Below are 16,585 nucleotides of genomic sequence, written 5' to 3'. Positions count from 1 at the left end.
TAAATATTTTGTTATTATCATGAAAAATATTTAAAAAATCAATATATAATTTTAATTCAAAACTTAAATTGTTTTCTAAAATAATATATAGTTATGGATTCTTTATAATTTTAAAAATATTATTTTTCAAGAGAAAGTAGTTTTAGATGGAGATAATTTAGTGTATAAATTTAGATGGAGATAAAATATTTTTAAAAATAAATTTATTTGTTATTTTTTAAATTTATTTGATAATTTTTCCAAAAGAACACCAGACCTAGACTTTATATCGGGTTGGATTGGTCCTGATCTTGGTGCATTAGGATTAGGCATTGAGTTAATAGCTAATCTAGTCTTGCCAGTGAAGGACCTAGAAAATTTAGAATGTGAGGGTAGCATAAATATGCATATATTTTCAAGAAAATAATAAATAAGTTCCTTCAAAATAAGTAAATGACAAAATAGTACCACAAAATGAAATAATTACATTTCTAGCACTCTATAAAATAATAGACAACATAGTTTTTAAAACTTAAACTAAAGTTGTTGATAACAAAAGGTAAAGTTGTTAATATAATGATAACATATTTGTTATTGCATGACTAGATTGAAGTTATAACACACTGTGTTGTTAATATTTAAACTAAAGTTATTAATCACTAAACTGAAGTTGTTAATATAGGATAAAGATCTATTAGCACACAAGTTTTGTATTAAAGCTATAGACAGATTTGGAGGATATTTTAAAATTAAACAACCCTTTAGCTAGCAATCTTCCCTTGGAAGAGTTGTGTTTGGTTGAGACTTCAAGCAAACCTTCCTGCTAGTCTAGGTGGGTCGAGAGAGACATTTTTTTACCACTATCAACTCTTCATATATTTGGAATAATTGTCAACTTTTTACACTAACAAGAAATCTTAAACTTCTAGCAATAAATATTGGAGAATCAATTAGTACTCTTTAGAATTTTGCTGATTGAATTATCAATTGGTCATGTAACTACTGCTAAAGTTAATGAAGAATCCGTGGATATTAAGAATCTAGTTGAGTTTGTTACTAGATTATTAAAATAACTAAATAAAGTCCATTGCTAGTTTGACTTTCCTAGATTTCTTTTACAATATCTATGATTTTTTTTTCATATTTTAGAGATATAGCTATATTATCTCCTATATTGGCTGTAGTTGAAAAAGTAAATAAGTACATATTGTCTCTACTTCTTAGTGAGGAAGTTGTATATTTCAGCACAAATAGTGTTGTGATAGATGATGGAAAACATGTATTTATTTAATGACCTATACTCTACTAATTTTCTAAATTCAATTTCAATGTTAGGCCTCTTGAATCATGAATAAGGGTAAAAGTATGAACTCTAATTATTTTAACGCAAAACATTAATAAATCTATGGAGCTGTGTAATGGTACACATCTCATACATACATGAACTAGAAAATATGTTATTGAGGTCGAAGAAATGTTTGAATCAAATGCAGGGATGAAAGTATGTATATCACGTACTGTTATATGTCCTTCTAATTTTAGGTTGCCATTTACTATGATAAGGAGGCAATTTTCCATTATGTTGGCATTTGTCATGACTATTAATAAGAGAAGCATAACATTTGACAAAATTTAACCCTAAATTAGCTGAGTAAATGAGGGTAATTAAGTAAATTTATATAGTGTGTGGTCATAAAAGCTAACAAATATTTTTGGTCGTGATTTAGCCTTATAATTGAGTCCAGAGTGAATTTGGGCCATCCGAGCATGAAAAAGTAAAAAAAAAAAAGCAAGAAGAAATGGCTCTACCCCACATGTCGCGATGTGTGCATGGCATGCCTTAGCGCATAGGCCATCAGAACACGACGATCCCTCTCCATACCATATATCATAGCACACGGTACATTTTTTGTAGAAAAAGAGACACAAACTAACTCAAAAAACAAAGAGAAGATATGGATAAAATGAAGAGAATGAAAAGAGCTCTACTAAAGCTTCAATTTCAAGAAGGTTAGGGGCATTAGTAAAAAGGTTATGCTTGAGTAATGTGGAAATGATATGAAATATGTGACAAATTCTAATGCTCACATGTGCTAAATGATGAAATAGTTTTAAAACCATAGGCTTATTATAGTGAATTACAAGTTTATGTGAAATAAGTGAACATGAACCATTGCATAATCATTTTGGTGGGAGTTCATCTAGGGAGAGGAGGAGAAAAATTCATATGGTATTTATGGCCGTCTTTCGGTGTATGAAGGTTAGCCTTATCCCAATATTTATCGAAGGACTATCCTATAGTTTATAGAGGGATTAGAACCTAGCTATCTTTACTTATTTATTAAGGAGATTAGCTTAAGGTATATGACACCTCAAAGATTTGAGAGTGGGGAAAGCTGTGGTTTGAGAGTAAGTTTTATGATCTTTGACTGCGTCATACCTCACAATTGGTGAACTTGAATAGTCTAGTCACACGGATGGAGCCCTAACTGATATTATAGCCCACAGTTTTAGTCGAAAGATATAAGGAGAGTATAAAAAAGAATTGATCATGCATATGTGTATATCCGACGTATCACATGAATGTTAAGTTTGTGGCAAGTCATGATAGTAAATATGTCGTTGCCACATGATTATTTGCATTATGGTAATGTGCATTGAGTTGTGAATTAGGTCGTTGTCACAAGTTCATGAGTATTGTGGCAATATACCTTATGATTTGAACTAGGAAATATGAAAATGAGCTTAATAGTGAAAGTTTAATTTGTGTTATGTATAATCACATAATTTTGAGTATTTAACTTCTTGTTGTATATTTTAATGGAGGCTTAAGAATTTGGGATTCCTACTGTAAGGCCTCTTACCTAGATTTATTTTGTGTAATAAATAATATATTGCCAATTAGGTTTCATTTTATTTACACTTGCACTATATTATTGTTAATGAATTTGAGATGTATTTTAGGCCATAAAATGTTGTACGTAAGATGTTAAAGTATTGATATGGTTAAAATATTAGTGCAAGTATATGGATGTTAATTTAATCATAATTATGAGAATTAATAGCAAAATGCAATGCTAAAATCTTTCCCCTTGTTTTTAGTTATCAAAAGGGTTGAGGAGTGAAAATTTGATATTGTTAAATATATGTGCATGTGGGGTATTGTACAAATAGTCCTAAGTCAATTGGGTATGTTCTGAGTGTTAGGAATTGTTTTTAGCACATGTGTGGTGTTTTGGATACCCTTGGGTTGTGAATAGTTGTGAAAATATGCTTGGATGTCTATCTTCCTTGTATAACAAAAATTAGAAATAAAACTCATGTCATGAGCTAGTTTATAAAAAAAACTTTTTGTAGACACCTAGATCACCTCATTCAAACGTTAGATGAAGAAATAAAAGTTGCCCCAGGTTGCTATCAAATGATAGCAAAATTATTGTATGATATGTGTAACATGCTGCAATGCATGGCGCTTGTACCACAACATATAGCACAAAGCAGAACTGTCACGGCACATTGCCCTGTTTTTCATTCCTTGATATTTTTTAACTGATTCTAAATCTTTTCACTCCTATGAGATATCCCAAGTTTCTGAAACATTATTTTACTGTGATTTAAGGTTTATTAAGTGATGTTTTGAGGAATTTGATTTATGAAAGTTTGGGATCTCATTTCTACAAAATTCAAACTTGATAATATAAAAAGAAGATTAACTTATGATTATCTTAGTTAGCATGATTAATTGTATTTAGTAAGGGAGATATTTCAGCAAGAGTCAGTGTCATATTAGTTTGTACTTGCCTAGTCCTGATCTCATCCATGTCCATAATTATACATTGTTGTTCTTATGTTTGAAGTAAGAAGGATTTAAAAATATTGGTTCTTCACCAAGATGGTTGCTCCACATATAAAACTTATAATGTACTTTACATGAAACTCTTTGAAAATTTGATTTAAATAATTATGATTTTTTTATTAATCTGTTTCCCATCATATCCATTTACACCATATGCATTTAGTTTTTACCATTTGCTTTACTCTATATGCATATTTGATATTAATGACAATAATTACATTGCTCCACTGCATATAGGATGATACGAAGAATGTGTCTATTACAAGTTATTCTTTCAAGAAAGATCTTCCTATAAGATTGACACTTATTTATAAAAACTATAGTATTATAGGTACTTTACTAGTTTACTTTAAGTTAATACTCCCTTTATCTCAATTTATAAGATACTTTGATAAAAATAAAGTTTTATTAATGATATTTTAAACAAAATCACATGTATAAAGTTTATTAAATATACTTTGTAATAATATTTTTTTTAAAAAAAATAAATTTTTAAAAATGCACTTCATTTAATACTCAATTTATAAAAAAAATCTTAAAAAGAGAATATATGAGATGGGTAATATTAAAAAAATATTATTAATGTATTTTATCTTTGTTAGAGTGTTTTATATTTTGAGAAGTTAAATTTCTATAAAAAATATAGTATTATTTGAGATGGAGGGAGCACTATCCATTTAAAACACATGCATAAAAGACTCACCTTAAAAGTATTTTTTAAAAACAAAATATTAAAGATCCTAAAAAATCATATAATTAAGTGACTTATTACTTACATTTAGGATTAATTACAAAATTCCATCTAAAACCTAAAAAATCATTTTATTCAAAAATCATAAACGAAAGGGTCAATTTTTCTGTTGTTTAGACCGTGTGTAGGACAGCAGGGAACACCATGCCCGCTTCTTGTTAAATAAATAATCTAAATTCTAGATCAAACAGAGATGATGAGATTAATGCATAAATATTAGGCTTTAAATCAAAAGAAATTTAATATACCATAAGATATCGATCAAATAATTTGTAATGTAAAAAGAGCATGAACAATATGTCAGCCAAACTTTTTGGGAAAAAAAAAAATAAGAGATTAGAAACGCAAAAAAATGTCAGAAAATCTTGTAATGATAGATTGATTAAGAAAGTACAAACAATTAAATAATGATTAGTGCGCTTTAAAAGAAAATGAAATTAATTTGAAAGATTTTGGTTGGTCCGAGAAATTAGGTACAAAAAGCATAAGAAATAGAATTAGGATAAAACCAAAATGCTGTCACCCTATGTTTGATATGAAAGAGGACGCAGCCACCAAAAGAGTGCGATTTTCACTAACAAAAAGATTCTTTTTGTGTTTTTTGGCTTTTCAGAAATATGGAAAGTGAACTATGAATGGCTGAATTAGCACCACACAAATTGGTACATAGAATGTGAGAACCAAGTAAATGATAGTGTCTTTGGAATTTTCGGGAACATGATGAGGTGGGAGGATAAGCATGCTAATTGCTGACGTGGAATTTTTTTTCATCTATTTCATTGTTTTTCCATACAATTATTTGATATTCAATTTTTTGGGGCAACAAAAAGTTTAAATGAGTTAAATATCCAAATTCATCAGAATCAAATATATATCCAAATTTAAAGAAAATTTACAGTTGATATTCAATATTATAATTCAAAAGTTATCAGGTGAGGTGTGCGTAGTAAATTTGTGTAACAAAAAGGGGTTATTGTCAAAAATTATAAAATTGATTATATTTTTTGAAAAATTATTAATTTATTTATCAAGAGTTGAAAGTTAAAACTATATAGTGCCGACCTTGAATTTATGATTTTAAGTATATTATTACTTTTATCATTTAAGACTAATCGAGGGTGGTAAGGATGGAATAAGATGAAAGTAGAGATTAATGATTTAAATCCTCATATTATATGAAAAAAAAGAGATATTATTACTTGAAGAAAATCATGATAAAATTATTTTTAAGCTATAGATTTTTAAAATTTAATGGTTTTTTAAAAACTTCATTGTAACTTTTGGAAAGCTTAGTGATATTTATAATTTTTTAAAATTTATAACCTTTTAAAGGTTCGAATATATGGATTCAATCATCACCATTGTCATCATTAGCATTTGATTGGAAAGGATTTGATTTGATTTGATTTTTTTGGAAATATCTTAGTGATGGGATGAATTAGTGGACTGAGGAAAAGTGAGAATTGGATTGTGAATTCATGATAAGAATCTTGACTCGGTTCAACAAAGCATTAAGCAGAGGCATGCACACAAAATTCTTTCTCAACCCTACAACTCTAGTTAGGCACCCGTTTTCGTTGTTATTACAAACTTATCTTTAATTTCAAGCACATCATTCAACACTTACTACAATATATTGGTTATATATATATGTATGTATGTATGTATGTATGTATGTATGTATGTGTATATATATAGTTATCTATTGAGTCAGATTTGAGCATTATCAAATTTAATTAAAAGCATTTCTCTCTAATACATTTTTTACATTCACATGAACTCAATATAAAAAAAATTGTCTTTAAACAATCATAACATTTCTGATAGGACTAATGCTTGTTGGTGGACTGGGTCCTTTAAATTTGTATTTTCAGTATTATATATAAACTATATATTTATACCCTATAAATTTTTTTATTATGTATAAATATTTTTTTATTAAAGATAATCTTATTTAATATAGAATCAAATATTAAATGCAAGCACATTTATTATACTTAAATCGTCTACTGCATATGCTTTTCAATCTCAGCCATTCTCATAACTAAATCTCAGTTCCACCCTTGACAGTCTGTAATATAACCATTTAATTGTTATATGCTTCTTCTTCTTGTTTTTTTTTTGGTTAAATTAATTGGTTCAATAATTAGTTTGATTTGTAAGATATTGACTATTATCATAATATTTCAAATGTTAGAATTTTTTTTTTTGCAAGCTATATATTGGTATTGAATTCAATCCTCAATGATAAGTGAGTATAAGTTATTTGTTCTAAGTTTTTTTAGAGATTAAAATAATCTGAAGTACAGATTGTTAATTTAATCTTAACAAAGCGTAACAATAATATCAGAAAAGTTGTAATGCAAGTGGGATAAACCCATAATATTGCATGCTTACATAATCAAGAAGCCAATAATAATAAGTGATCCTTAATGATGTCTCACTGTCTCCCAATATTGAAACTGAAGTGTAATGGAAGTACAGTAGCTTACAACTTCACTGAAGAACTTTAAATAATTAATTAATTAATTAATCAATAACTCTCATTATTAAGGTACAGTCTTAACAATTTGGATCATTAGTGGTTCAAAAGGTGATTACTAAATTAAGAGAACTCAATTTTCAATTTCAGCTACTTGCGATTACTGATTAGGCAATATTTGCTGCCTTTTCACGTCTATTTCCCAGATAGCATTTTGAACTGGCGATAACTTGTTCAGATTCTCATATCTATAGTTTTTTTTATCGTTAGAAAAGCACCCTTAATCCTCTAATGTTTTACAAGATATCACCTAGATATTTCTAATTTTATGAAATATTTTTTTATCCTGTAATCATAACACTACTTGTATGTTATCAATCATAGTTATTTTTAAAATGACAAGACTTATATACTTAATTTTATATCTTAATATACTTTTATTCAATCAAACTAAGATATGCAGATATTAATGTATAAATAATATTAATAACAATAATTTATAATATAATAAATAATATATAATTAATTTAATTAAAAATAAATACCTTAAATATATAAAATCAGGCATAAAAGTTTTTCTTTTTAAAATTCAAACATAATATATTAATATTTAAAAATGGTTCATTAACATTTACAAAGTTCAATATCAGTATTTTTATAAAAAAAATAACACTAATAATATTATAATAAAAAATTTAAAAAACACTTCATAAAATTAAAGGAACAAGATAAAATCAAAGTACACTTCTTATCTTTTGTATTATAAAATCTTTATTTAACCATTACATTAAAAATGTTTATCTTACCAGTAAGGTGCATCAAATTTTAGGAGGATAAATTGATAACAATAAACATTAATTCCAGAATGTGACAACAAATAAAATCTTCTCTTTACACGGATAATTTCTTCAAAACTCTTCTTTCCTCAAATATGCATTTAATTTTGTGAATGCAAAGAGCCGAAGAACATGAATAGTACAAACTCGCTAATCAACTTAGATAAACATGATTTATGAAAACAACCAACTGCTTCTGTATCAACTCAGTCATTTGTAAATTCGTTTAGAAGTTAAAATAATAAAAAAGAACCTTACCACAAAAATAAAAAAAAATAAAAAGAAGAAAAGAAAGAAAGATTGACACAGAAAAAAGCACTATTATTTGTCAGTAAAAAATGTGATCATGACAAAACCCTAAGCAATCCCCCAAAAACACATTAACGCAACACCCCCAATAACAAAACAACAAAAGTAGACGTTCATGGCATGATAATACATCATTTTGTCCTAAAAATACCACTTTCCCACCTAACAAACTTGATCTCAACGCCTCCTTCAATAATATGCCTTGCGAGGATTATTCTGTTAAAAGCAAAAACAAAGGGAAATAAACAAATGGCAGTCAGATTATAATGTCAGTCTCAGACACGGGCACTCAAAGCCATCGAACAAAAAGGAAAGAATAGGACGTTAGATACTCCTTCTGGTCCAACAAATAAAATTTCCCAGCTAACTTTGGTTTAAAATATAAACTTAGTATTTGTTTAAAAAAAAATCCCATTTTACCGCTTACATTTATTAATCCATGTTCTTGTGTCTGTAAATTTATGATTCTCACTCATAAATTGAAACTAAAGGTAAAAAAGGAAAACAATATATACTTTTAAGAGAGTAAGGATTTTATCGGTATAAAAACTATTGTTAAAAAATGTTTATATTTTGGACAGGAAGGAGTGTGTATAATATACACACATGCATACCAGAGGGTTGGGTCTGTAACGATAACCAAGCATCATCCGCTTCTTGTACTGTTCATATATATCATCATCAGGAGTCACCTCCCCTGGTTGTTGAGCCCCAACACCCAAATTATTCATCTTAACATTGCCTGCCATGATTGGATCTGACATACCCTTTCCAGAGCTCCCTAATCCCTCACCTGCAATGTTGATGATCATTGGGGCAAGAAAAGAATGAGAACTCAGAAGTGGATGGTTATCAGAGAACACTAAATATCAAAAGTTTCTCGAGCAATCAAAGAAATTGGTACTCGGAGAAACAGGTGCATGCAAACATATCATAAAAGAGATTGACAGCAGACAACACCTAAAGCTCAAGCCAAGGTTATAAGGCATGATTTAAGTGAGATGAACTTGCGCGCTTGAAACGAAGAACAATGGAATGCACAATGCACCTTCTTTCCAGCCCATTTTTGACAAAAGCTTGTGGCCCACATTATCAGCCTGAATTTTTGCCTTCTCTGCAGCTTCCTTGGCAGCTTTTTGAGCCGCTGCATCATTGCACGTAGCTAAAAACTTCTCAAGTTCTTCTGGAGGGATGTAATCACCCATGTGATGTCCCTTTTTTGCAGGAGCTGTGGCTCTCAAAAGGTGAAGAAATCAAAATATTAGTCAACAAAGATTCTGTAAAAGAGAACCAAGCAATTGGAACTGGTATGACTGCTTGTATACGAGACCGAGGAACACATAATTACAAACAGAATCAAAATTGAACCTTGAAGACAAGCAGGAGGTGGCATCTCATCTTTTGACTGCTTCGGTTGTCTCCTCCTCTCCTCCTGGGCAGCTTTCATCATGTAGAACTCCATCCGTGCCAATGAATCAGCATTTGATACTGCACCAGGCTCATCTACAACAGATATAGCATGGTTTGCATAAAATACAAAATAAAGTTGCACATCTTGTTCATACTCTACGGTAAGGGTCTAGAAAACAGAAGCCAGGCAACTGGTAAAAATCAGGATTTTTCTGGAGTACAAGTAAATCCTTGATCTTTGTTGTCAACAGAGAGATGAAAATTAAAGGGCGGAAATTCTGAACATAACCAAAATCACCATTACATTAATATCATCCATACCAGCAGTCTGATATAAAGCAGATGCAGGAATTTGGTAAGTTGATTGCTGTTGAGATGTTCTCTGAGAACCAGTTGTTGATTTGGATGATGAGGTGCTCGTACTACCTGTACATAAGCAAGTACTCATCGTTACTTTGCAGACTATGACAAATAATGGTTCACATTCATGGGGGCAACCATAACTATGTTTCTCACATCTAACAGTGTGTTTGGATTAGTTTCTAACTGAGGTTGGGATGAGCTAACTGAGGTTAGGATGTAAAAAAGCCAAAAAATTTTGTTTGGATGAGCAAAATATTCCAACCTCAGTTAAGGTCAGAATGAGCTTTTTCTCCAAAGCCACCAGACCTGGCTTCTGCGTTAACGTTGGCATCAGCATTGCTCGTACAGCCGCACTCATGTCTCGGTCTCTACTTTCTACATCCCTCACATAGTTGCACTCTCGGTCTCTCTCTCTCTTGCACAAACAAAAACATTGCACTCTCGGTCTCTCTCTTGTTTGGTTCTCATGTTGTCAACTGTTGCCCAACTCGCCTGCCATTGCCCCTCACCCAACTCAAACTCTCCATTCTAACTTCCTTCTTCACCACTTGAATCACTGTAATGGTGATCGACAATGAGAGAGAGACAAAAATCAAAAGCCCTCTGTGCCATCTCTGCCTTCTTTCTTGTTTTTAACCGGCAACCATAACAATGTCAGAATCCTCGCATTCCTTCTCTATCCGAGCAACTGTAGGTGTTCGTGTAGTGTGTGTGTTCTCCGATCTGCTTTGTTTGCTCTTTCATGCATTCTTTGATCTTTATCCATGTAGTTGTGCATGTTCAGGTCTCTGTTTGAAGTCACGCATGCTCTTCCCTGCTATGCTCTGTTTTGCTATTCCATGTGTTCTCCGATCTTCCCTGCTCTTCTTGATCTTTGTTCAATCTTTGTACTCTCGATCTCTCTCTCACAAAGTCATGGTTGTTGCTCACAACATGATTCAGGCTCACCACACCAGTCACCCTCACGGCCTCACCCCTCGACCTCGACCTTCTTCTTCTTATTTGAGTTCAAGTACTCTCTCTCACTCTCGCTCACGATCACAAACTCACGGCTCACTAGTGGCAGTCACCCCCCTCAACCTTCCCTTCTTCTTCCACCTAGCTTTCTCATCTTCCACAATGTGTGTTGCTGTCGTCCCTTCCCCTTTGCGCTACTTCTCTCTTCATCATCTCCATCTTCAACAAATTTTTTTAGTTTTTCATAATTAAATATTTTGATTTTTTATTAGATAATATTATATAGTTAGAATTGAATTTTTTTATTATTTATTTTTTAAAAAATTAAGATTTTTTAGTTATTAATTATAATTTTGAGTTTAATATTTTTTTACTTTTTAGTTAGTAACAAAAAATAAATAAGAAAATTTAGGATTATTTTTATCATTAAACATCTCAACTTTTACCTTAAATCATCCAAACAAATTTCAATTTGTGTAACTGACTTCTGAAAAAAAAATATCCAAACATAAATCACGTTACATTCACTGACTTTTTTTGTAACCTCAGTTTGCTAACCTCAGTTGAATCTTAACCTTAGTTGTAAATTTTTTAATCCAAACACACACTAAATGTTGCTTGGTGAATAAAACAACAAATCCCAGGGACAAGTGGCTACAACTTTTAAACATGTCACATGCCCAAAGGTAGAATGCAAATCCAAAATAAATACAAGAACAAGTAAAAACCCCAGTTAACTATCTGTAAAACCATTGCACCTACAAGTCTACAACAAAACACCAATAGATGAGGAAGTTGCTTAAATTTAAAGCATAAAGGTGCATTTTTGTTCTTGAAGTATTTTCCGAAGAGCACCCAACACCTTAACGTTTTTGTTGGAACAGTTTTGCCCTTGCCATCAATTTTTTTAACAATCAATGTTTGAGGTCAACATTGAAAATTTGATGGAAAGGACAAACATGCTCCTTTTTGATAACGTTAAGGGCAAAATTGCTCCAACAAAAACGTTAAGGTGCTGAGTGCTCCTTGAAAAATACTTTAGGGATAAAAACACACCTTTACCCAAATTTAATAGTACAGGGTTCATGTCCTAAAGTCCAGGGATTCCATGGAATTCAACCAATACTAGAAAAAACCTGAAGAATGCATTTTTCAGAGAAAGAAATGTTGTTAAATACTAACCATTATGAGATTCCTGTGACTCCTTTGATTGTGCAAGAGCCTTTTCTTCTTGAGCAAGCCGATGTTGGTAATATTTGTAATCAGCACATTTCTCATCAAATAAGAATCTACAAGTTAAACCAGCAAACATGAACATGGAATCAAAACTTCAAAGTCATAAGCAAAAGATCAACATAATGAGGTTACTGTTTACCCCCCAAACTCACTTGAAAGGCGTATCTCCAGGATTTTTTTGACGTGTGACATCCTCAAATTGCCTTCCATTTTTCGCCACAAAACTTGCTAGTTTGTCAGCAACTTTCTTCACTGTAGGGTCACTTGGGGAAGGAGGTGCTGCATATCACTTAGAAAACTGATTAATACCAAGAGCATGAACAAGGGAATGCAAATTACTCTTGTAGCAGGCGTGCCACATATTCCAAATCTTTCATTGAACATCTCTTTCCACCATTCTTGATAGGTAGTTAAGGAATACACTGCATTAATAAGACAAAAACATTCAAGACAGTTTCTCCTATTTACTACGTGTCACTTAAATGAGCAGTGAAGGAAGCCACTGAGATGGCCCTTTAATAATGAAATGTGCAGCTTAAGGGAGAGGATAACTCAATTCTTATAAGAACATGCAAAGTGAAAAATAACATGATAAAAAACCATAAGACTAATATGGCTGAGGAGAAGGAAAGATCTTCAGATCTTACCTTAATAATGTATTAAGGCAAGTTCTGAACATGGTTCACAAACAAGGCCCAATTCACATCTTACTCTTCCCCTTTTGCTCAGAAAGTTAGTTAGAAATCATAAGTTTCTAACAGACATTGTCTTGTGATATTTTTTTCTTCAGCTTCCTTCCTTCCTAGTATAAATGCTTTGAGGCATTTGAGAGAAAAATTCTCATGTGAAAAGGTTAATCCACACCAAGGTTGAAGGTTCCGGATATCACTTGGACAATTGAAACATATTCTTTCTCAAGATGAAAGAAATATGTAAGTCACAGCATTTGAGACAGAAATCAGCCAAGAAATAGGACAGAATTATACTGGGAAACCAAATTAGCCAGAAGCACAAAGAATAGAAGAGACAGAAGCCAAGCAGATCAGCAATTAATAAGACACATCCAAAAGGTTAAATCTCAGTCATAATGAGATGCACGTTAGAAAAATAAATAAAAAAACAAATAACTCACAAAGAAAACTAGTCAGAAAATAGCAAAGATACAAACCAGATCGGAAATACATGTTAGCATTACACGCAAAGATTTGCACAAAAAATATGCAAACTATTTATAATATTCTGCGACAAATCATATTAAAAAACCTGCATCAAGAGAAACCAGAGATTGCAAGCCAACTGGACATAGAAAGTTTGTCTAAGTAGTAATTACCAACTTCTAGCCGTCTTGATGATTGCTCAGTGCAAGCGTCATTATTCAACTTCTGTCGTTTTGATGGCACATCACTTGAAGTATCACCAGCATTTGTTTCTTCTTCATCCTCTTCAGCACTCAACACAACAGGTGGCGGGACTAATTTTGACTTCTGTTTCAAACTAAAAGCAAGTTTTCCATTGGAGCTAGCCTGGGCAGTTTTCTGTGAGTCATTAGCCTTAGAGTTCACAGGGTTCTTTTTAATGGTCAAATTAGAAGTCAGAGACCCTGATACAATTTTAATCGGTTTAGGCTCCTTTAATTTGGCATCTTTGTCCTTCTCCTGCTCTTGTTGAAGTTGCTTGAACCTTTCCATGAAGGAACCATCATTAACAAAGAGGCTAGGAGGCGCTCCTTTGTCCATTAGGAGATGATCAAATCTAACGATGCAGTTTTCAGCAACTCACAATCTGACAAGAGAGCTTCAGGGGATTTTAGATCACAATGTTGCATTCTTAGTGTAATTTTGATATATGCAATAATTTAATCTTTATAAATAAATACATAAGAAACAAACTGAGAAAGTATAAATGATATACCAAGCCAACTATCATCAACCGTAAACATCATAAATTCATAACATTAAACAGAAATGCACAACTTTTACTAACAGCACAACAGCCATCAAAACAGAAAAGACGAAAGAAGAGGGAAAAAATAAATAATTTGTCCCAACAAATCAACACCAAAAAGCAACAGGTATCTATGATATGTCACATGGACAGATGAATAAGAGAAAGAGGAGGATAACATGAAAATCCTTCAGCAACCATTGAACCAGAACGACCGAAACACTACCAGCCATGGAATGTAGCGGTGCTATTTAAAAATATTGCAATAATCCCAGTAACCCTAGAATCTTCAAACAACACTTACCACTAACTAAATTAGACACATTCCGCAACAATACCGTTACAGAAAGGATCATTGACAATTGATTTTGAATTTGTAAATTGCAAGCACGGAATCACAATGAACAGGATCCCCAGGAATTCTTTATTTACTCCCCCCCCCAAAAAAAAAAAATGCCCCCAACACAAACCCTAGTTGTATTCCATTGTCAGCTATCTTCAAAACCATCAAACCGATTCACGTCAACATAGGATTATCAAAGGGTAGAAGGAAAGTAACTACAAGATTAGAAATTCAAATACAACGATGATACGAAAAATATGGTGGGACTAACATGATAGAGCTTATTGAATTAGATTTAATTAGCAAAAGTTGATATTATTCAGATAAAAAATGGATCGAACAAAGATTTCACCTTTCCCAGTTATAGATTTCGATATAACGCATCAGCTGAATCACTCTCCGTTTCGGGGAACGACCAAAAGGAGAAGGAAGACCTGGCGCAGAAGGACCTGGAAACAAGGCAAATAAGACAATGTAAAAACGCATGATGATATGATATCAATACACCTCTTTTTAAATATTCTGAAAAAAACAAACATAAAAAATTAAGTAAATATATTTAGGAACTTGTTATTCTTTTTAACCCATTAATTTATTAATAATTAATTATCACTGGTTCAAATTTGTTTATTTTAATTGTTAATAAAAAATTGAAAGTTAGTTACTTTAAAGATTGAATCTTTTTTTATATTTATTTTTTAACAAAATTAACTTTGTTTACCAAAATTAGAATGATTATTATTATTATTATTTGCTAGCATGTAAAGAATTGAAAGTCTTTTTATGAAATTCTATTCTACACGAGCTTTTAAATTCCAGAAATCTTTTTTTTTTAAAAAAACTGACAATAAAATATTTGTTAACTATATAAATGATAATTTGTTGTCTTTTTTTAACAAAGATAATTCATTGTCTTAAAATATCATAATTTCGTTGAAATTTCTATGAACTTCTGTATCAATAAATTTTAAATTAAAAATATTATTTTATTCTTATTAATAAGTTGTGATTTTTTGTTCAATTCTTGATATTCTTTAAATCAAAATTATTATTCTTTAAATAAAAGTTGTGATTAAAAATTGTTTTATTTTTTGGTTAGGAGAATTGTTATTTTGAAACCTTATTTTTCAATAATAGAAATTCTTGACAAGTTGTAATTTTTTATTTAATTCTTATGATTCATAGAACAAAAATTGTTACTCCCTCTGTTAAAAAATATAAGGCATTTTTAATCAAATCTCACTCCCAATAAAATAGTTACCTACTTTTCAACTAACCTTATTTTTTTATATTTACTCTTATTAAACTCCCTACAATAAAATAGAGTCATTATCAATAGAGATACTCGTGAAAAAAAGGCAATGATTACACCTCAAAAGATTAAAAATATCTTATATTTTTAAATATCCAACTCCTTAAAAAATGCTTTACATTTTTAAACAGAAGAAGTATTGTTTAAGCAAAAGTTATGATTAAGAATTATTATTTTGAAACAGAAATTACACTTTTTATTCAATTCTTGCGATTTGCGTAGCAGAAATTGTTACTTTTTAAATAAAACTGTAAAAGTTGTCATGTTATTTTTAATAAGGATAAAATAATTTTTTCACATTAAAATTTATTGACATAATAATTATAATTGGAGCTTGTTATTTTGATAGAGAAATTACATTTAATAAAGTGGTCCCTAAGGATTTTATTATCAGATTATTTAGTAAAATTATGATATTTTAAAATATCATATTATCATTTATATAATTCAATAGATTTTATTATCGTTTTTCCATTTTTCAACATGTTTTATTTTCCTTTTTTTTCTTTTTTTGATAGAAAGATTAATTAAATAAAATGAAAATAGCTTGCAAAGCATAAGTTTGAGCAACCACAAAATGAGAAGGAGAGAGAAAATAAGATCAATCTGAGAAACATTGAAGCAAATAGTACCAAAATTTTCAAGCAGCAAACTAACGTCAATCACTAAAGGCTGAACAAAATGAAGCTTCTGCAAAACATACGGACATGTTTGGTTAAACCTTTAACTGAGTTTGGGATAGCCTCGACCTCAGCTGAGAGATAAAACGCTCCTTGCCTCATCTGAAATCTTGTTTGGGAGGGGAAA

General features: G+C 30.8%; 1 protein-coding gene across 3 annotated transcripts; it reads right to left on the bottom strand.

Annotated features, from left to right (window-relative positions):
* Positions 1–8,204: 8,204 nt before the first annotated feature.
* Positions 8,205–14,952, bottom strand: LOC129313568 (SURP and G-patch domain-containing protein 1-like protein). 3 transcript variants are annotated; one of them, XM_054956803.1, is made up of 9 exons: positions 14,819–14,952; positions 13,510–13,961; positions 12,332–12,458; positions 12,126–12,232; positions 9,945–10,049; positions 9,582–9,716; positions 9,262–9,441; positions 8,828–9,006; positions 8,205–8,429 (listed from the first exon to the last, which is right to left on the bottom strand). In XM_054956803.1, exons 2-9 carry the CDS (start codon positions 13,913–13,915, stop codon positions 8,403–8,405), a joined length of 1,266 nt encoding a protein of 421 aa, XP_054812778.1. In that variant the 5' UTR covers positions 13,916–13,961; positions 14,819–14,952; the 3' UTR covers positions 8,205–8,402. The 3 variants fall into 3 exon arrangements, with proteins under 3 accessions (XP_054812778.1, XP_054812777.1, XP_054812779.1); XM_054956802.1 differs by having other exon boundaries at positions 13,510–13,973; positions 14,819–14,948; XM_054956804.1 differs by lacking the exon at positions 8,205–8,429 and having other exon boundaries at positions 8,868–9,006; positions 9,174–9,441; positions 13,510–13,973; positions 14,819–14,948.
* Between the last annotated feature and the right edge of the window lie 1,633 nt (positions 14,953–16,585).

The sequence above is a fragment of the Prosopis cineraria genome, unplaced genomic scaffold, assembly GCF_029017545.1.
Source record: "Prosopis cineraria cultivar Desert tree isolate PC_DT_omini unplaced genomic scaffold, ASM2901754v1 PC6, whole genome shotgun sequence".
NCBI classification, from domain to species: Eukaryota; Viridiplantae; Streptophyta; class Magnoliopsida; order Fabales; family Fabaceae; genus Prosopis; species Prosopis cineraria.
This window is presented reverse-complemented; position numbering and strand designations above follow the sequence as displayed.